General features: G+C 38.0%; 1 protein-coding gene across 6 annotated transcripts in view; it reads left to right on the top strand.

Moving 5' to 3' along the window:
* The first annotated feature begins 920 nt into the window (after positions 1-920).
* Positions 921-21,310, top strand: part of kif21b (kinesin family member 21B) — a 90,943-nt gene continuing 70,553 nt past the window's right edge. For 5 of the 6 annotated variants that reach the window (XM_058791020.1, XM_058791022.1, XM_058791021.1 and 2 more), the window contains exon 1: positions 921-1,321. In XM_058791020.1, coding sequence (XP_058647003.1) covers positions 1,281-1,321 — 41 coding nt within the window. In that variant the 5' untranslated portion in view covers positions 921-1,280. Of the gene's footprint in view, positions 1,322-14,485; positions 14,588-21,310 lie in introns of those variants that run through there. The other variant, XM_058791024.1, reaches the window with a different exon arrangement.

The following is a 21,310-nucleotide window of genomic DNA, read 5'->3' on the forward strand; positions in this document are numbered from 1 at the left end:
TGCTTGTCATTATGGTAATGTATATACAATATATTTCTGTATTTTGTTTTGCCTTTGCTCTCTTGTGTATAATCTGTGACGAATGGAGTGTTGTAAATCATGCCCCTTGAACCCAGAGCAATTCCACGTTTGAAGCCTTTAGGTGTTTTATATGACTTTCGTTTCGCGAACAAATCTTTTGAACCGATTCTTTGTAATGACTCAGTTGAACCGATTCGCTATTTGTCTACTGACAGCGTTCAAAATTCGGCCTACATCCATCACAGCATTTCAGTCTTCTCAAATTTTGTTTGATTTGAACACAAAGACTCCTTTTGTCCTTCCTCCTTTTCTAAGGCTTTAAATGCACGCAATTAAATATTTTTAAATATAAGTCACAGCTTGACTGGACATGATGTAGGCTACAACAAAAAGATTCGGTTCAGTATTTACTTTGATGTTTCTTTGCTTTCTTACGAATCGCGCGTCCCATATTTCATTGTGACTATTTACAAAAGAAGAAGAAGAAAAAAGAGAGGGTTGTGATGGAAATGGCACCACAACAGTAGGCCTAATTTGTGTAAAAATGAATAAATTTTGTATTGACATGGTACGTTCATTTCACAGGTTTAAACAAAAATTAGCCTAATGATTATTGATAACAATAAGTGATAATTAACAGAAACACATTTGCATAACTAAAATAACACGTTAAATTATTTCTCAGTACCCTAAGTAGGCTATTAAACGAATCGGTGAATCGTTTTGGAAAATGAATCGGATTTCCCAACGCAATGTTCAGATGTGTCGACTGAAGTTTGGTTTAATCTATGACCGCTGAGTATGCTTTTTAAAGGGTAATCCGTCGCTGAGCTCTAATTGGTCGATTGTATCTATATGTGGGCGGGAACAGCAGTACGTGTGGTCGGGAGGCGTGTCAATCATCTGCGTATGGACACGCCCACCGCCGCTCTCAGTGAGCGCCTTCATTGAACTCGCGAGGACGCAGACGCTGTGCGTGCTTTCGGATGTACACTCGCACATATGACAGGATACAAGCTCGAAGGAAGAAAATATGCCAGTCTCCGTCATCTTTCATGCGATTTATACACCGCTCTGCTGATTTTAGCAGTATTGTAGAGGAGAGCCGAGATGTCTGGCTGCGTAACGCTGATTGACGGACCGGACCGGTGGCGCGCGTGTTAACGCACAACGGTGTTTTCAGCTCGTGCGTAAACTTTGCAAGAACTTTGCGCATCGCTTCCCATTTTGACGGGCGAGGTGAAACAGCAACACAAAGCATGGCGACACAAAACGACTGCTGTGTCAAGGTCTCTTTAAGGTAAGCCTGACTGTCAGAATCTGCCTCTGACTGAATCTGTACGTTACCTCTATGCAACCATCATTTCCCATTGTTTGTAGTGCAACGCGCTTCGTTTTATTTGATATGATTTATTGATCTTACACTGTTTATTTGCATCCGCGACAAAAGAGTTTATAGGACAAACAGGGCTGTTGCAATTCTCTGGGTGTGTGCTGCGCTAGGTAAGACCCGGTTGATAGGGTGGGCACATGCACATAGATGCAATATTGCAACCTGGAGAGAGTAAAATTGCTTGCAAGTGCCAAACACACAGCTGTTCGCGATAGCTATAGTTCCCATGTGCCGCCACATACATGTTACATGCATGCATAATGACATGCATAACGCATATCAAGAGAGAAGTTACATTTAGGTTTGGCTTTTGTCTTGCATTGTGTGCAAGTGTGCAGCAAAGTGTATTTCATTGCTTTATGAGTTTTGCATAACTGCTGAAGGACATCAGATGATGCAGGAATGTCTGCAAGGTGATAATGACACAAAGACGCGTGCGCACTCCCTCTCAATGTCCTTATTTCCTTTGTTAAAACCCCACATTAGGGATAACTAATATCGCTGTAGATCAATTCGCGTTCATCTGCAATGATCATCAGAATTGCCAATCACATTAATGTCATTATTCACTAGCGGTGAGCTCGTAAAATTGAAGCGCCTGTCAGCAGTCTGGAGCGGTGAGCGGCAGCGGGCTGCAGCATGACTGGAGGCGGTGGTCTAAGCATTGTCTGGATCCTCCTTAGATCAGTCTGATGGAAGAAGATAGAGATCAAATCGACTGTCTGGGTGTGTTATATCCCCGTAGCCCCGTTTTCTTGCTGTAAGCCCTCCGGTGAGCATGGATTGTGTGCTGTTTTAAAGGGCCAAACGGACCTGCTGTTGCAGTGATGCAAGATTAAACTGGATCTTTTGTTGTGTCCAGTATTAGGAAGTGTGGCTGCAGGTGCATGCTTGATTTTTGATGCACGGTTTGCATAGTGAGCGTGCTTTACTGGGGCTGCTGCTCACTCTGGGTCACACCTGCAGATGGGAGGGGGGGAGCATTACATCAATGAATGAAGTGGACCCACGTGTTCCACTGAACATCACAAAGGCGGACTGTTATTTAAAGCTATACTTTATCTACACATCCCGACTGGATCCAGCTACAGTGTTTGCAAAGCAGGACCGGATTGATATTCCTTAAACATGCGATCTTAAGTGTTGCTTGGGCAGTCAAGCATCACTGTTAGTATTGCACATGATTAATAACATAAAGGGGTGTTCACAATGACAGCAATGTGCAACGACAAAGTGACCAAAACTCATCCATTTTCAATGATAATTACCAATGTCTGAAAAAAGTCGGCATCAAAATGGCAAAATTAGTGATCCACCTCCAGAGATGTTATTGCAGAGGCAGTTTACTCTTATGTTAATGCATAGGAAGAATCATAACACTTGATATAGCATTCTAGAAAATCAAATTGAGGTTGCACTTGGCAGCTGTCATTGTTCTTACTGCGACTCCAGTGCAACCAAGCACATTTGTATGCGGTCTTTCCTCGAAAGTTGGCTCAAAATATCAAACTGACTATATGGATTTATAGTTTGAGGGCAAAAATTTGGAGTCTGCATCAATCACACAACAAGTCACTTCCGTCAGTTCGCTTGCCCATTCAGTCTTAATGGTTGATGGTAAATGAACTTGGCTTGCTGTCCTTGAACGCGGCTTGAGATCTGAACGGTATTACAGAAAGAGAAAAAATGGGATTGTGAAGGGATGCCAGAAGAACTTCTTGGACTTCTCAGTGACTGCTGCTTATGTACGATTGTGATGATGATTAGAAAACCTAATTCAAATCTAGTTAAAGTTGGCATGAAATAGAAATTCACTAAATTTTCAAAATGCACGTTACTGATCTTATTGTGAAAAATGAAACACGCATGGATGAATCTATTTATTAATTGCAGTATAATAACTCGATCTTCCAGTGAAATGACAAGACTTCTCTTGAACTTCTCCAATCATTTTTTCTGCATAAACCCCTCCCCTTTCTCACGTCTGGCATTTGTTATTACGAGGTTAAGTGTAAACAAATCATAATTAGCATAAGTCACCCATTAATATTATTTTTGTTAAATAAAGCAAACTGTGAAAGTTGAGTGAATAGCTTTATGGCATCCATTAGACTTGCTTTTGATTTACCGACGCCTATATATAAATTATAGACGTGATATTATTTATATTGTAGATGAGCGTTTCCACCATGTTTCAAATTGACACAACCCTTCCAACGTCACAACTCTGCATCTTTTGTATCGTCTCGAATTCTGAGTTTCTCACTTGTAAATACAACTTTGTTCGGTCATTTCTGTGCTCGGAACTTGTAATTACGAATTACGTAAGATCTGCCTCCATCCAAGCAACAGCCAATGAATTGATCAAGAACTCTTCATTTTTTTCTTTCTTTCAGATAAATCTGTTTCATTTGGGTGTACATCACAATTTAAAAAAAAAGGAAAAATCTGTTGCTACTTCTGTTACATCATGACAAGTTGCGAAATAATTAACCAAGCACATTTGGACACAGTCTTTCCTCTAAAGATGACAGAAGATGTCAAACATGCTAGATAACTAGATGAAATGATCTTGAGTCTTGATGGTAACAATTTTGGAGTCTGCACAAATCATAAGCGTTTTTTTTGTGAAATTTGTCAACACCAACTAGCCAAAATTCACAGACTGATTTTGACTTGCCTCAATGGCAGATCCGGGCTAAAGTTGTGTAATGTACAGTATTATAGCTTTTACTTGTGTTTCATTGTCATTTTTAGGTGTTTGAGGAGGTGTCGTCATAAGAAATCTCTTGGGGAGTAACACATTTTTGTATAAAGTCAAAACTAAGAAGCAGTGAAATCCTCAAAATGCCATTTATTTCATCATTGGCAGTTCTTTTTTGGGATTTCCCTGCAGAGCCATTGGATAAGAGCAGGCAGGATGTGATTGGGCTGCAACGGTGAGAAATTGAGGACATCAGCTAATCAGAATCTTCCCTGATGCCCACTTTAACAACAGACAAGATGAGATGATGGATCTTAATTTCAGAAGTTCTTTCTGGATGAAATCCCTACCAGTAGCCTAATTTACAGTGTTGCGCATGATTATATACTGTTCTGCATTTACAGTATGTCACGTCATTGCTGTCATTTGGGAAATGAACTACTTCCCCATGATTAACTGAGAAAGAAAATGTCCTTGCCACAGTGAGAATATGTGACCTCAGCGTAGCGAGCTCCGCTTCGCTTCTCATGAGTTGACCCTTTTTCTACCTCATTTCCTCCTAATCACCATCAAAGCCTGTAGTTGAGAGATTGATTATGTTTGTGCCTCTGTGGGTGGGAGTTTGCATCTGTATTGTGTGTGTGTCGTCCCATGGGTGTATGTCATCTGCAGGCCATCTTTCCTTGCCTCCACCCTTCTGGTGTAGACAAGTGAGACGTTTTCCAGAAGTGTTGACTCAACAGTGCTGTTATAATTAGACACAAAGTGAAAATTTGTTCTGCTGATGATTTTCTTGCCTGATAAAAGAAGGTTATCCATACTGTGGCGGCAGGCTGTCTGTGGTTGGAGGGGTCTCTTAGGAATGACTTCGGGATCTTGAGATAACGCGTCTGATGATTTCATATTTATGGGAGTCTTCTAACATCGCAAGCTGTTTTTAGAAATATTCTGCTTTCTCTATGAACAGATAAGTGCCTGCATTCGACAGTTTGAGAAATGCATGATCTGTTTATGTGTCCAGTTTGCTTCCTACTGACATGGCTTGATCTTTTCCCCAGGGTCTGGCTGAGAATGCAGGGGTTTGTGGGGGGATTGTGTTAATAGTTGAGGCTCCTGGGAACTAGACTCATAATTGCCTCGTTTATGAGAATAGCTTCCTCCAAGACTTCAGGGTAAAGCGTTTTGGGGCTTTTAAGATCCTTGGCATCCCCAGGAGTTACACGGTGGAGGTGATCACTAGGTCAGTGACAAATGACAGTGTGAAGAAAAATCTGTTAAAAGTCTATTCGCCAAGTTCTTAGAAATGGCCTCTTTGTATTCATGTTGGTTCCATGTGGTTTAATTTTTTTTATTTTTTTTATTTATTTATTTATTTTTAGGAAAAGTTTAAATGCAATGACTTAAAAATGTTATGATGTAACAAAGTAAGAAGTATTAACGTATTTTCCTTACTTGAATCATATTTTCGAAGAAGTTTTTTTAATATATTAAAAGGTTAAAGTTTTTTAAAAAATATTTATAGGTTAAAAGTGTCAAAATATATTATAAATTATTAGTTTATAAATGTCTTTGGTTTTGTGGAGACTTACCACATGGCATTTTTACTAACCTTCAGAGATTTTTAAGAAACTTTATTGACCTATTTTCCGTTTTTTCCCCCTGCATCATGGTTGCACCTATGAAATTTCGTTTCCGCCACTGAATAAAAAATAAAAAAGGTAATTGCGACTTTTTATAATTGCATGATACAAACTCGCAATTCTGACTTTTTTCTCAGATTTGCATGATATAAACTCGCAGTTTCGAGTTAAAAAGTCATAATTGTGAGATTTTCCCACCGCATTGCGAGTTTATATCTTGCAATTCTGACTTTTATTTCTCAGAATTGTGAGATATAAACTCGCAATTCTGAGAACATATCAGTCCCAACCCCCCCCACAATTGGCCTTTAACTCGCAATTGCAAGTTTATATCTCGCAATTCTGAGAAAAAAAGAAAGTCGCAATAACCTTTTTTTTAAACAAATTTTTTTATTCAGTGGCAGAAACGGGCTTCCATATGCACCACATGACTGATTTGGTGGATAAACATTTTTCAAAAAGGAATTAAATTTTAGCTTAACTGCTTTAAAAAATAATACATAAATAAAATAATATGCCAAACTACTTTTCTTTTCAAAAAATATAATTCTTCTAATGAAGTTTTTTCTTCAATATATATTTTTCTTCATTATAATAACATCAGAAGTTGCAACACCCTGACATTTTTACACTTTATGCCCCTCCAAAAATCAATATGAATTTTAATTCCACGATTTAAAACATTCAAATCATTGTATGTATTTTGCTTTAAATATATGAATATTTCTGAACAAAAAAATAAAACATAAGCATCATGTCATTGACTCCTCTGTTATTGTCAGTATAGTTTATTGAATGCGTTGTGACCTTAGTTGCTTGACTCCTAATAGAGACTGGTCCATTTGGCCATCCATTAAGCTCTATTAAGGAACCTGCACAATGCAAGTTGAATATAAGCACACTGTCCTTTTGTAAAGGTGGCCTGCTTACTGCCTGCTTTGTAACCCTGATGTTGCATAGACCGAATGTATGGGCCTTTTCTCTGGTTTTGAGGAGAACATAGAAAGGGGTTTGGTTTATTTAGTTACAAATTTTGGTTAAGCTGCACTTGCAGTAATAACCAGTTAAGCCTGCTGCAGATAAGACGATAAAGTCAGTAAGTTGAGGATTAATTTAGGCGCACAAAAATGCACAAGACGGCCTAAATCATTTTTGCTGTGGAGTGAAGCAGCTTCTTCTTACTAATATTATGACTTCCTGGACTGCCACATGAGCCGTATCTTTTTCTGTCGATCTCTGTTTCTTTACTTCCTGTTGATGCAATATTTAGGCCCTGGGGGGCAGGAAGGGTGGAGTCTCATGAGTTTTAAACTCACAACCACAGTATGCCCTAGCTGGCATTTTCGTGAATGAACTATATCATCACACGCACCTCACTGCATGCCAGTCGTTTAAATTAAAGACCCTAATTGCATGCTATGTTGTGAAAATCTCACTATGACTATCCTTCCTGCAGTTTCCACAGGAAATCGTTTGCCATGCAAGGCAGTTGAACGCGTTAAGTTCAACGTACCGCACAGGAAGCGATAGCTGAGGGGGTCAGAGGTATGTTTCTGTGAACTACTTGTGACATTAGTCTCAGTTTCTGGCAGGCAGGAAGACGTGCTATTAAATGCACCCAGTAGTCAGTTTGCCTCAGGGCTTCCCTTTAAAACCCCTTCCAGACCCACCGACCCCGATTCACTGACATGAGAGCATCAATTGATAATGTCTCTCTGAGTGAATTAGATGCTGTTCTGGTAGACATCGACGAAAGAAAAGGCCGGCTGTGTTTCAAATGAAAAGGGGAAGAGGCTTGGAGGGAGGCGGCGAGAGAAAGAGAGAGTGAGAGGGCAAGAGAAAACAGGAAGTGTCTTTTTCTCTTTCAGTGTCAAAGAGCTGCATAGCAAAATCAACATTAGCTCTTGGTGGAAGCATACAAAGAGTGGCATTTATTAATTATTTGCGTGTGATGGGTCACTCTGTGTGTTTTGGGGGCACTAATAAACGGCTGTATGTCACATAATGCAATGTCATTGGTCCGCAGAGTATAAAGGCTGGAATACACTACACGACTTTTAAAAGCTGAACATATTTTAAAATGCTAGGCATCATACACTTCCAATAGGAAGAACTGTCCATCATACACTAAACGACTGAGGATCACACACTAGCAGACGTTAAAGTCATTAAATCACAACAAACTCGCACACAAACGTGTTTGATATCCTCTCATAGTCTGAAGTGAAAAAATTGGAGTTTATGAAATTTGTCAACTCTAATCGGCAGACTCTCTCTGACTTTTGGCAAATAGCGTCAACTCCTCCAGACTGTAGATTGAGGCAAAAATCTGGGCAAAAGTTGTGCAGTGGATTCCAGCCTTAAAGCCTATACAGATGTCATCAGATGTTCTTAACAAAGCATAAGGGATGTTATTAAAAGGATAGTTCACCATAAAATGAAAATTCCATCGTTTTTTCATGAAATGCAAAAAGAGACGCTTTGTAGAATGTTCACGCTGTTCTTTTCTGTTTGTATTTATATGCACAGGAGAACTTCTTACTGACAATAAATCAGTCTAATTCACAACACATGCACATGCACATGAATTTGTTTTTCACTTCATTCTAATTTTATGTTAATAAATTACAGACCTCTCGTTAGCCAGTTGTATTTACATGAATTGTTTTTTTTTCCATCAATTTATTACTAGTTTGAGTTTGTACTAGTCTGAAGTAGGTACTACAAACTTTACAACATTCTTTATAGGATAGTAAACTGTCTATTGGATGCACACTTGGTGGAAATAATGAATTCAGACATACTACTACTCAATTTACAACTGTTTTTCACCTACTATATGGAAGGCAAGTAAGCATATTCAGATGCACAAACAGATAGCTTTTAAATATCATATCGCGAGCTTTAAGTCTTTAATTATTCTCCTTTTATAAGAAAAAGATAAAGAAAGTTTTAAATTAGGGATGCACCGAAATTAAAATTCTTGGCCGAAGCCGAACAAAATGGAACACTGGGCCGAAGGCCGAAGGCCGAATACCGAACACGGTTTTTCGCATTCTTTTTCCCCAGGCCTGTTTTTCCATTTTTTTTTTTTTTTTGTCACCACTGCATAAATTAAATATCCAAAATGTGCTTTTTACTGTTTTGTCCTGCTTTTCAAAAAATAAAAATAAATAAATAAATTACAAAACAACAATTTAAAAATATTTACTTAACACTGAACATTTTTTTAACATTCTATCAGACATTATACCAACAAAGCAAAATTTAACTAAAATTAATAAGTTACTAAAATAATATTTTTGGGCCATTTTGAGACCTCCTTCTTGAATCAGGCATGTATTTTTTACTGTACAAATAAATGCAGCCTTGCTGAGCAGAAGAGAATTCTTTTAAAACATACTACAGATCCCAATTTGAACACTATTGTGAATGTTATAATAAATGTATAGAGCTGTTGTAGGGTAATTATTATTATTTTTATTTTACTTTACAGAACAACAGTAAAATTACAATACTAACATTTATGAATGTTGATGGAGTTGTTGCTTTTCTTAGACTTTATTTTGGCAGAAACCCGCTGGAAGATTTTAGTGCTTCTTTTGTTGACAACAGCATGCAGATATTTAAATGATTCTCATTATGAATTTGGGAAGATGTTTGTAGCACTTATCACATTGTCATGTGTCTTTAAAAAAAAAAAAAAAATGTTACTGAGCAAAAGACGAGTAGGCTACAGTGTTTTAACGCAGATGTTCCTCGCGCTTTGGACTTTGAACCCTGGCACCATGAGCTCGTGCAGCGCTGTTTGAATACATGCAATCCCTGCTTGTATTAGAAAACATAACATTCTGCAGTTTATTTACTAATCAGTTGAGGCTATTTCGCGATTTCAATCATCATAGTAACCAGCATCAACCATCTCTTCCTCTTCTCATCGGAGACATGAGATGCAGCGCTAAGCATCTAACTGTCGGTGCTTCGTGCTTGGAATTATTTTTGCGTCTTTCTCTGACAGTTTTAAATACTTTCACACTGCAGACGTGTTTGCTGCATTAGTGCGCGCCTCTATTTGATCGCGTCACGTCATTGTTCGGTACAATTTATTCGGTCTTTTCGCTTATTCGGCCGACCACCGAAAGAGATTTTTTTTGCTATTTTCCGCCGAACAATTTCGGTTGCCGAACATTCGGTGCATCCCTATTTTAAATGACTTGAGAGTGAATAAAAATGTCAAATTTAAAATTTTGGCTGAACTGTCCCTTTAAGAGAGATTAATTGTTTTAAAATGTGTTAATGCAAAGCTGAGGGATTTGTGTGTGTACGTGTAATGTACTTTTACTTTGTTACAAAACTTTAATTGGGATCAAGGGAGCATAGCATAAGTAATTCCTGGCGTATCCTCTTTGGTCGTGTTTAATCTTATCATGGTTGTAAAATAATTAACCTAGAGTACTTCATGGTTTTTGCATTTAGTATTTCTGAACTTTTTGCTGACTGAAGCCCTTTTTGCTCTTATTCAAATTTGAGCAAAGGTTCAGGAAACTTCAATAGGGCTTTTCTGAGGTACACATACATGGGCTATTTTTCCTTCTTCACGCTCCGCTAGACTCTCTTGGATCCCTGCCGGACTGTCCAAGGGCCACAGAGCGCAGCCCCCTTGCTCAGATGCTGGACCGCTTTCAGGACGAGCTTGTACCCTGGCCTTTGAAATCAGACTGACCCCCTGCCGCCCTCTCCAGCCACCAGCCCCCTCCCATAGTCCTGCTTTTCTCTCATGAATTGGGGGTTGTGGGACAATTAAGTGAATAGCTCTCTGGTTTTGGACCTTTTGTGCCGGTCCCTCAGTAACTCCTTTCATACCGCATAACAGAACCAAGGCCGGGACAGTCACCCAGGGTTTGGAGCACCTAGTGTTAACGGGACCTTCTGGACATTGGACAGCTTGTAAACGATAATAAAGAAGTTATTTAACGGATCCAAGGGACCAGCTGGTGATTAGGTATATTAAGCCGTAAGGAGCTTAAATAGGTCCTGGGGTCTCTGATGAAATTGCTTTTGCTTCCTTATTAGTGGTGGCATATTAGGCAAGCGTTATTGCTCATTAAATGCTAGCGTATATCTTCAGCACTGTTTGAGCTGCAGACTTGAACGGCCGTTAAAATTGTGCGGATTGATGAAGAGAGTTGTTTCTAAGCAGTCAGACTTTGATTTTAACCTGGTGTACTACGAAGCATCCCGCAGACTTACACTACCGTTAAAACATTTAAATTAACAATTTTTTATAAATGTTTTTGAAAGAAGTCTCCTACGCTAATCAAAAATACAGGAATATTGTGAAATACTATTACAATTTAATAGAAAATTGTTATTTTAAAAAATTTAATTTATTCCTGTGAATGCAAAGCTAAATTTTCAGCATCATTACTTCAGTCTTCAGTGTCACATGATCCTTCAGAAATCATTCTAATATGCTGATTTGGAAACATTTCAGATCAACAGTTGTACTGATGATGATTATTATTATTATTATTATTTTAAAAAAAAAAGTATTTGTTTATTCATTCTTTTTTGGAATAGAAAGTTCAAAAGAGCAGTGTTTATTAGAAATAGAAATATTTTGTAACACATGTAAATGTATTTATTATTACTTTGTCCATTTAATGCATCCTTGTGTAATAGAAGTATTCATTCCTAAATAAAAATCTCACTCACCCCAAAACTATGCAAAACTAGCAACTACATTGCAATGAACCATTTGCAATAGCCATAACATCTTAGTACAGTGTTAGTGAGTTTGCATGGCCAAACATCACAGAAAATCTAAAAATGTAGTATTCTTTGTTTGTTTTACAAATTGTTAAATGTTATCATAAACTGTCAAAAGGTGCAGTCTGGTTTGCCATTGCTCGGTGTAATTTCGTAGGCAAAATCCAGTATATCAATCATGTATTATACATCATTTTTCACATTTGCCACATTGACCAACAGAATGCTTCTTGGTTTGAAAGTGACTTCTGTGTGAGTGGTGTTTCATGCATCTTTGACAATAGAATAATTTTGACTTATTATTATTTAGATGAGATCTGTATGTTACTGAATTGGTTGTGCTGCCATTAGATGTGTTGTCCCGGTCTGTATGGCCTTTTATGTGCACTGGACTTGTATCATGTTTCTCTTGAGCCATGGTGACAGACCTGATTGAAAACAGCTTGCGTCTGTGTTTGTTTGGAGGTGTGTTTTCCCCTGTAAGACACACACACCTGCTTACAAGAAGCTTTAGATGGCATATAGCTTGCTTACCGCAGGGAGTAGCTCATCTAGTCTGATTCACTCACGCTGGGTCGTGGACTTCTGTCTGGCCCAGCAAACACCGCTGGGCTCTGAGCTACTGCTTGTTTAATTCATGCTTGGAGCCAATAAGAACAGATGAATGTCACACATATTGAGAGGTTGATTACCATATGACTGTTAATACTCATCATTTTATTTAAAGATAATGAACTGATGAATACAATTAATTAGAAGTGACCTTTTAAAAGAGCTTCCTTGCATGAATAGGATCTGTCTGCTGCTTCACTGAATATACTTATTTTTACCACACAATAAGCTCTCATTCGCAAACGCACACTCAATGTCGCGCTCAATGTCGCACTCAATGTCGCTCCCAGCTGCGATCACTGGGCCGGCTGACCTTGAAATGGGTGTTGAGAAAAAAAGAGACTGAGACAAGCCACTAGAAATCCACCGATGTGCCAAAATCACTCTTTTAAAACCATACATCTGCATGAATGTGTGTTTGAGTTTGGACTGGAATATCAGCGTATTGCGCACAAGTGCATACTATATATCTGCTTAGTATTAAAATTGCATGTGAAACATTATTATACAATGACTTAAAATTATAATATATTACATTTGTCACGTGACTTCATTATATCTGTTTAATTCAGCAAATGCTGTCTATAATCTTGTACAAGAAAACCCATTTTAATACAGTTTTGTGTGAAAAATGATTTGCTTTTGGCAGTGTGATCAAATTATGTGGCAAGAATGAACACCGCAGGTGTTACTTCGGTTTCATTTATTGTGCTGGAAACGAAAGGTAAAGTCTAACCCATTTTGGGATGCAGTCTTCAAATTTTGGCAAATTTAGCAGGTCATCTGAACACTTCCCACATACAGAATACTTGCGTTACGTAGAACAGGAAAAGTAAAAGTAGTACTCTGTTCAAAACATTGTTTTGGGATTTATTTTATTTTTTAATTAATTTTATTTTATTTTATTTTCACCCTCATTGTGAGAGAATGCGTGTGTAATGTGATTGATTTTAATGGGAGGTGAGGATTGACCCAGAATCTTTTTGTAGGTGGAACACTATGGCATTATCATATCACAAATGCTCCTTAATCGGACGGCTCTCTGGATGAAGATGCTGAGTAATTGTTCACCTGTTCTCCTCACTTCCGTAGCTGTGATTATGCACACAGTTTTCATAACATTCCTGATGTCCCTGCTTTCTTATTCAGCAGAGCGTTATACTGCTTTTTATTGCGCTTCCCCGGCTGGCCAGCACATGACTATTTTGTGCGCAAAACCCTTCTTAGATCTCTGTAATGGGGGTAATCCCATCCTGCAGGCCTTACGGATCTCTGAACCGTCCTCTGGGAGTTGTAGTCCAGACGAGAACGAGAGTTTTGGAATCAGAGCTCAAGGTCTGTTTGAACCATTAATTGGGCCTGTTGTAGATGCTTTAGAGAGTCTGCTTCACTCATCAGACTATTAATCAGGGGGGTGAAATGGGCTCTCTGCTAATTAAGTCCTCCAGCTTTGTTACAAAATCTAACGAGCCACGGCATTTGAATAGATAGATTTGGATAGTTCATCCAAAAAATGAAAATGGTCATGTACTCACCCTCATGTCATTCCAAAATTCCAAAACACATAATATCTGAAAGGTGTTTTTAGCTGTTTTTTCCCAAATAGTACAAGTCATTGGAGTCATAAGCTCCATAAGGCTTTTCTGAAGTGACACAATCACTTTGTATAATGAAAACATCAATATTTAAACTTCTGTTTGTTCATGTTCATTCAATTTCAATTTGTGCAATTCAAGTGAAGTGCAACTCGAAAGTTGATTCCAATAGAGTTTGATGTTAGCTTGTTGCTAAACGAATGACTTGATACTTTGACACGGATTATGGAAGCCCGTATCCGTCACTAAATACACAATAAAATTATTTGTCACAATTCTGACTTTTTTTCTTGCAATTGCGAGTTTACATCTTCCAGTTCTCAGATTTGCGAGATATAAACTAGCAATTGCGAGTTACAAAGTCAGAATTGCAAAATATAAACTCACAATTCTGACTTTTCTCGAAATTGCGAGTTTATATGTCGCAATTGGACACAGACAGCAAGTCCATTTACTAAGCTTCAAACAGCTTCTCTGTGTTGTAGGGGTGTAAGAAAATATCGATACACGTGAGTATCGCGATATTTTGTTTGGCGATACTGTATCGATTCTCAAAAATGGAATATCGATATTTAAAAAAAAAAATCAAACGAGATTCATGGCGGTTGTTTCATTTTGAGTTCATATCCCGACCACTAGATGGCAGTCTTAATCTCTGAACTTAAACAGTGACAGGAAATGCTAGCATTAGGGCATGCAATGTTAGCATTAGTTCGCTGCCAGTAATGGAGGATGAAAGAATTGTTCCAGCTCCCGTTTCGGTGTACAAAGCTGAAGTGTGGCGTCATTTGGGATTTTGTGGTAATGTCCACTGGGACCGTGTGAAGAGCCTTTGCGTGGGGTGCGGCGGGCGGTAGGCTGATTCCACGCGGAACATGAATACAAATTGAAAAACCTGTGAAATTTAAGTTGAAAGGTTCTCAGAATGTTCAACATCTATATTTATTTTATTGTTTTACAATTGTTTTGTTTTCTTTAGGAATCCTGCAAGCACTTTATTTTTCATTGATATTAAGCAGATGCAATTTTTTGTTTGGATCAAAATGTTGACATTGTATGTTACAATTGTAAACTTAAACTGTGAACCTTTTAAAGCAGGGTCTAAAAATATATATGGTCTTTTTATAAAATACATTTTATACATATACATTTAACTAGGGCTGGGCGATATATCAAACACGATATTCATGCGCATCTCGTCAGTAAAGCTGGTTCCGTGATTAGCGGTAAATCTCCATCACCTGTTTTCAAATAGAGCGCCATTTAATACACAGAGCCGTAGATCACTGACAAGCTACACAATATCGCGTTCATTATCGCAGATGAATCGCCTTTGATAATCAATGCGATATTGTGTAGCTTGTCATACGCATGAATATCACGTTCGATATATCTCCCAGCCCTACATTTAACTAAGGAATCCTGCAAGTACTTTAATTTTTCCCCCTTTACTCGTACTGCACACAAATTTAATGTTTAAAAGTTGAATGTTACAGGTACTGATTATTGCAAATGCAGATCCCACTGTGTTCTGGTTAAATAATTTTTATTTATTTATTTTTGCTAAGGTTTGCATATGGTGGTGTGTTCTTAATGACAGCTTTCCTAAAAATATATCCTATTCCTAAAATAATAAATAGCCTATCACAATATATCGCCTTGCTTATAGTGTATCGCAACCCCTGTATCGTGATATGTATCGTATCGCCAGATTCTTGCCAATACACAGCCCTACTGTGTTGAATATCGTGTAAGAGTTTACATGGAATATACATGGATTGTATTAGTTAGCACAGCAGTTCGCTTTATACTTGGTGCGTTTGCATGCATGTATTTTTAAACAAGATGGATTTGCATGTGTGTGCATTTGCTTTTGTGCCAGCTTGAGCACAGGGGAGTGGCAGACGTCCACAGGCGCTACTCGTATGTTGAGTTATGGAGATTAAGCAATCTAACAAAGTGACTTGAGAGTGAACGAGAGAGCATATACTATACCTCAAGCTTTTCAATTACACTCTCAGGCTGCCCAGTGAGACCATGTTAATGCGCTGAGGAACTAGAATGCGTTGCAACACAATAAAGCCCCTATAGATATGATTGTCTGCCCTTGTTCTTTGTTTCTGGGCTTAGAATATCCTGGCAACAGTATGACTGGCAAGTCTGTTCTGGGAAGAGTGGAACCTTGGCAATCCACACTCGCTCGTTTCCTCACCTGTTTTTCCCAGCTGCCCCTCGTTTAATAAATGAGGTGGGCCAATATCCCTGCTGCGGCCCGTCCTTTCACTTTCTCTTAGGTAAAGTATGGCGCAGCTGAAAATCCCAAAGTCTGCCAAAATCACAAAGGGACTCGAGAACCAAGCCAGAATCTCCCGTTTCACCATATGATGGTCCGCTAGCGTCCGTTCCTCTGGTCCTCAGGAGCTTCATATGGTGTCTGTGGTAGCAGATGTTTGCACGCTAGGCTATTATTCACCTGCAGTGCTGCGAGTCTCCATGCATAAGTGGACACTACGATGACAGGGTTGAGATGCATTGTGGAAAGTAGATGCTTGGTCAAGTTCATGTTAGCCACGAGGCATTGAAAAAAAAAAAAAATCTGTCTGGCTCTTGTGGTTTAGTACTGTGAATACTGTGAATAATGCCCGTCCATGATCTGGAGCTCCATGCTCATATTGTTCTGTAAAAATCAATGTGATCAATAATGGGTTGCACACATTGGGAATTGACCGGCTCGCAAAGGGAAACGCTAATGCTCAGAGGACTCAGTGACCATTTACTGAATCATTTTTAAAACGTTGCCTGGCTTTTAGGACTCTGATGACCATAATCTTGCTTTTTTATAATTCATGGTGAAAACTTCCATTAAGCCGACATCATAACTACCTTTTAAAACAGATTTATGGCATTACTTACAGTATGTTACTCTTTATATTTATGGCCCAAAGCACTTTGAAGCGGTCATATTAACTATTATTTAAGAACAAAAGTTGGCTGTGTTTGGAATAGGGTCATGCTGTATCAAATCAACAATTTCAAAAAATTTCCCTGCCTCAAAATTTAGATTTTGTCACTAAAAAATCCAAAATATTAAATGTCATGGATGAATATTTACTAATGCACCATTTTGTCAAAATGACAGTTTTCACCTTTCTCCAAACAGGAGAGGAGACTTGACTTCAGAAAGATGGGAGCATCACTGTTATTTTTTACACAGAGTAAAATCTGTCGACTTTGCATTGTATGCCAGTGGTGACCATTCAAAATTGTGAAATATGTGAAAATGTTTTGTTTTTTTTTCTCCAAAGTTTGCATGCTCTTTTAGGTTTTGGGCTTGATCAAACTTTCCTTTTGGTGTCTTAATTTTTAAGGCCCTGTATGGTTCAGTTCCAGAGACACTGGGATCTAAAAATGGCTCCAAGAATTTTTTTTAAAATTATACACATTTTCAGTGCTAAAAAAAACAAATGTGGGTCACTTGCAAAAAGTGCTTTTGTCCATATTTAAATGATCACCATTGGCACATAATGTAACAAAGATTGCTAAAGTCAACAGATTTTACTAATAAACCAATCTCTGTGTAAAAATAATATAGCCTAATGATGCTGCCATCTTTATAAAATTATTTTTTACCCCCCTGCAGGTGTATATTGTCATTTTGACCCCCCTCTACAAAATAGTGGATTACTCAGTAAATATATGATAATAACATTTAATATTTTGGCTTTCTTCACTTATGTGTTTCGTTCAGCAGAAAGAATATTAAAAAAATAAAAAAATTGAGCTGGGGACATTTCATAATATTAATATTTTGTATTTCATTTTTGTTCCAATAAATACAGCCTTTGTGAGCAGAAGAGAAAAAAAGTTAGTGTACTGTGTCCATTAATAAATGCACTCAACTTGACTAATTTGTTCAGTGTGATTTAATGAAACTGAGCACTATTAACCGTTATTCTTAACGTCTTTTTTTACATAACTTTAATTGACACTAGTACACCAGTATGTCACTCTGTCCTCCAGCTCCCATGGAAATTAACAGTGAAACCATTCAAAGTCATTGTTGTTGCCTTTTTAGTACATTATTTTCAGGATTCAAAGCTCTGAATATCTGGTTACTCTGACTCTGAATGGACTCATTCCCATCAGGACAGTATCGCATTCAGTCTCTCCTTAACCGCCCTTTAATGAACTGAACAACAGTTCCCCTCATTCTCTGACTTCAAAGACAATTATCAATGCGGTGTCACCTCAGTGCTGCTGTATCAGGTTCACACATGACTCTCAGCTTTCTGGGCCACATGTTTTACAATCACATGCTAGCATTGTTCTCTGCGCAGGCACCAGAGAGGCAGTCAAAACAGAGCCACCTTGGTGACTCTAAACACAGAAGACAGGAAGTGCAGTGACGGAATAGCCGTCCGCTTTCTATTCATTACCTGTCTGAGATAAACAAGAGCTTTTTATGGCCCACTTGGAGAAAAATTAGATCAGCATTTACAAGTTGTTGCTCAGAGATACATCAATATATGTCAGTGAAACAATAGAGGCCTGCCGCCCACAAATGACTTTCAAAAGGTTCTAAATTTATATATATATATATTTCAAAACAGAAGATGGTATAAATACATTTTATGTATGTGCTTAGTTATTTTCAGCTTATTGTCTATGAACGGTGTTTGTAGCTTGTTGTCGATTACCACAGAAATTAATTTCATTGTGTTTAAGTGAAAGGGTGTTGTGGCTGGTTGCCAAGGCGTTACGTTGCAGTTGCTAAGGTCACTTGGCATTCATATTGCTTTCATATGGTTTTAAATAACTTTTTTAGATTTTTTTTTTTCAAGAAAAGTTATATTTAATGACTTTAAAAATGTCACGTGGTGTAACCATCAAGTAAAACTTTTTTTTTTTTAAAAACCTTGAATATATTGAGTGTACACATTTGTCATTATTTTCAAACTAAATGTATAAACATTTGATCATACATTATTAAGTAAGGAATAATTGACAACGGGCCATTGAATTATTAGAAAAATAATGCACACCCGAGGTGGTGATGCGGCATTATTTTTCTAATAATTCAATGGCCCGTTGTCAATTATTTCGCTTATACTATGGTTGCCACACCCAAAGTCATCGATCAGATGATATATTTCAAGGCATTCGTCCAATTTTTGTACTTAAAACGCTATTGTGAGTAGGATTAGTTTCTTCTGCATCTCATCCAACGCCTCCGTTCCAAAACGTCATTTTAGACCTAGTAACGGTGACTTGTGCAACTATTAATGAAGTTATTAGAGAGAGAGAGCGAGAGCGAGAGCGTGTGAATTACCTCCTGTGAGTCTGTGTGTCTCTCAAAAGTGTTGCAGCGTCTCTGCTAATAGTGAAACTTTAAGTTCATTTTCTTCATGAACAGCGCCGTCGTTACCTCGCTTGTGAGAAATGTCATGTCAAGTTAAACTATTTTACTGCTAAAACTGATAGTGCTAACAACATAAGCGTGTATGTATTTGTGTGTGCAAACTATGTGTGTGCGTCAAGGGAGAGAGAGCAGGAGAAATAGAGTAGGCCTATGTTTTTTTACGTACATAATAAAACATAACATAAAACATAAATATAACATAAAACATCACGTTTGTTGTGGCAAAACATGGAAATAATATTTATTTGTTTGGCCAGTGTCGTTGTGGGTTTTGGTTATTTTGCTGCTGTAAGAACCTTTTGAAATAGGCTAACTGAAATCATTTGGCGAAGTGATATTTACATGTAATGTGGTCAAGAGCTGCCTGGAATTGTGTTGGCCGTGCGTTTCCCTGAAAATAATTGCACACCTTAGAATGTTGGTCAGCCAATCAGATTCAAGCATTCAACGGCCCTGTAGTATAATTGAATTTATATAGGGGTCCATTTATTTTTTAACACTTGATGTTATTGCAAGTTAGTTGCACCACTAGACTTTGTTTGCACCCAGTGATTTGGTGAACTTTTTTTTTTTTTTTTTTAAATAGTCATAGAATTTTAAACAGTGCAGAATGAGTCTATTTTACAGTGTTTTCAGTGTTTTTTTTTCTTCTCTTCTCTTGACTTATTCACATGTCCATTATCTTGCTCATAAAAACACTGGTGAGTTTTCCGTTTGGTTAAATCCAGTGGTCTGATAACCTCTTTTCTAAAGGGCAAGAAGGAGGTGCTGGTGTGTGTTTGAGGTGAAGCTCCAGACATCCTCCTCTTCCTTGAGAGGTCCAAGAACACCACAAACACACTTAGTCATTCTTTTTATCTCTATTACTCACATACACGCACAGGCTGATGTGCTTTACTGTTTACATTCTTATGATTTCTTCATTGCAATGCCAAAACCTTCCGTATTTTGCTTTAAGTGAGATGAAACGCTGCAGATATGTGTGTGTGTGTGTGTTTTGTGCAGATATAATCAAGGCACATGGGCTTTTGGCAGCAGCTGTTTACACTCATCACCAGGTGTGTGTGTGTCCGTATGTGTGTTTTTGTGTGTTCATGCGCATGTGCATGACAGGACAGGCTAATCCTAATCTCTAGAACACATTTGCGTCATATGCCTGTATCTGGAGGATGACTGCGTGACTCGGGAGAGAGAGAAGGTTATGAGAATCATTTTGGAGGATTGAGTTTAGGATAGAGGCAGAGATGGAGTAGAGGACAGTTTAGAGGACATAAGAGATTGAGGAGCTGAAGAAATCTGTAGTGGGAGGATGAAAAGAGAGGAGAAGGTTGGTGGAAGCAGTTTTGTGTGGGTGGAGGTGGGAAAACCGGACTGTGGGAAGGAGATCTGACATCTGGAGAGACTCTCCACCTTCAAAAAGGGGCCCTCAGGGTGATGAGAGGTCACACACACACTCATACCCCGAAACATACGTATGCAGCGTGTGAAACTGGGGCTCTTAACTAGCTCTGAGGTCTTATTTGTGGTTGAGGATGCACAAACCCATGTCTCTTTCAGGTCCTGGGGGTCAACAGAGGTCATATCTGATGGTCTCCAGATGAGATGGAAACATCGTGTTAGTTAGGGCTGTAGGTTAACATAGGGCTGCACAATCATGTTTAAACTGTTCATCAAAAATTATAGTGACGATTATTAATCGTGGTTCTTTTCATTTGAGAAATGTCTTTTACATTTCAGTTTTTTTTTTTTTTACCTCACCTAGTTTCCTATTTATTTCAATTGAAAAGACATTGTTTTTATTATCAAAATGTAATCAAACCATTATAAATGAAATCTAATAAAATATATTAAAATATAAAACACAATCTGTAAAAAAAACAAACAAAAAAAACATATGTTTTTAAATATATGAATATTAATAATAATAATATTATTATTATTTTTATTTTTTCATGTTTTGTGGTTCTGTCGTGAACACGCGTCAAAGACACGGAAGAGAAGAATTTGCTGAATAAAGTTATTTTTGTTTTCTTTGCACACAAAATATTCTCGTAACTGCATAAAATTTATGGTTCAACCGCTGATGTCACTTGGACTATTTTAACAATGTCCTTACTAACTTTCTGGGCCTTGAATGTGGTAGTTGCGTTGCTGTCT

Source organism: Onychostoma macrolepis, chromosome 11 (assembly GCF_012432095.1).
Source record: "Onychostoma macrolepis isolate SWU-2019 chromosome 11, ASM1243209v1, whole genome shotgun sequence".
In the NCBI taxonomy this organism is placed as follows: domain Eukaryota; kingdom Metazoa; phylum Chordata; class Actinopteri; order Cypriniformes; family Cyprinidae; genus Onychostoma; species Onychostoma macrolepis.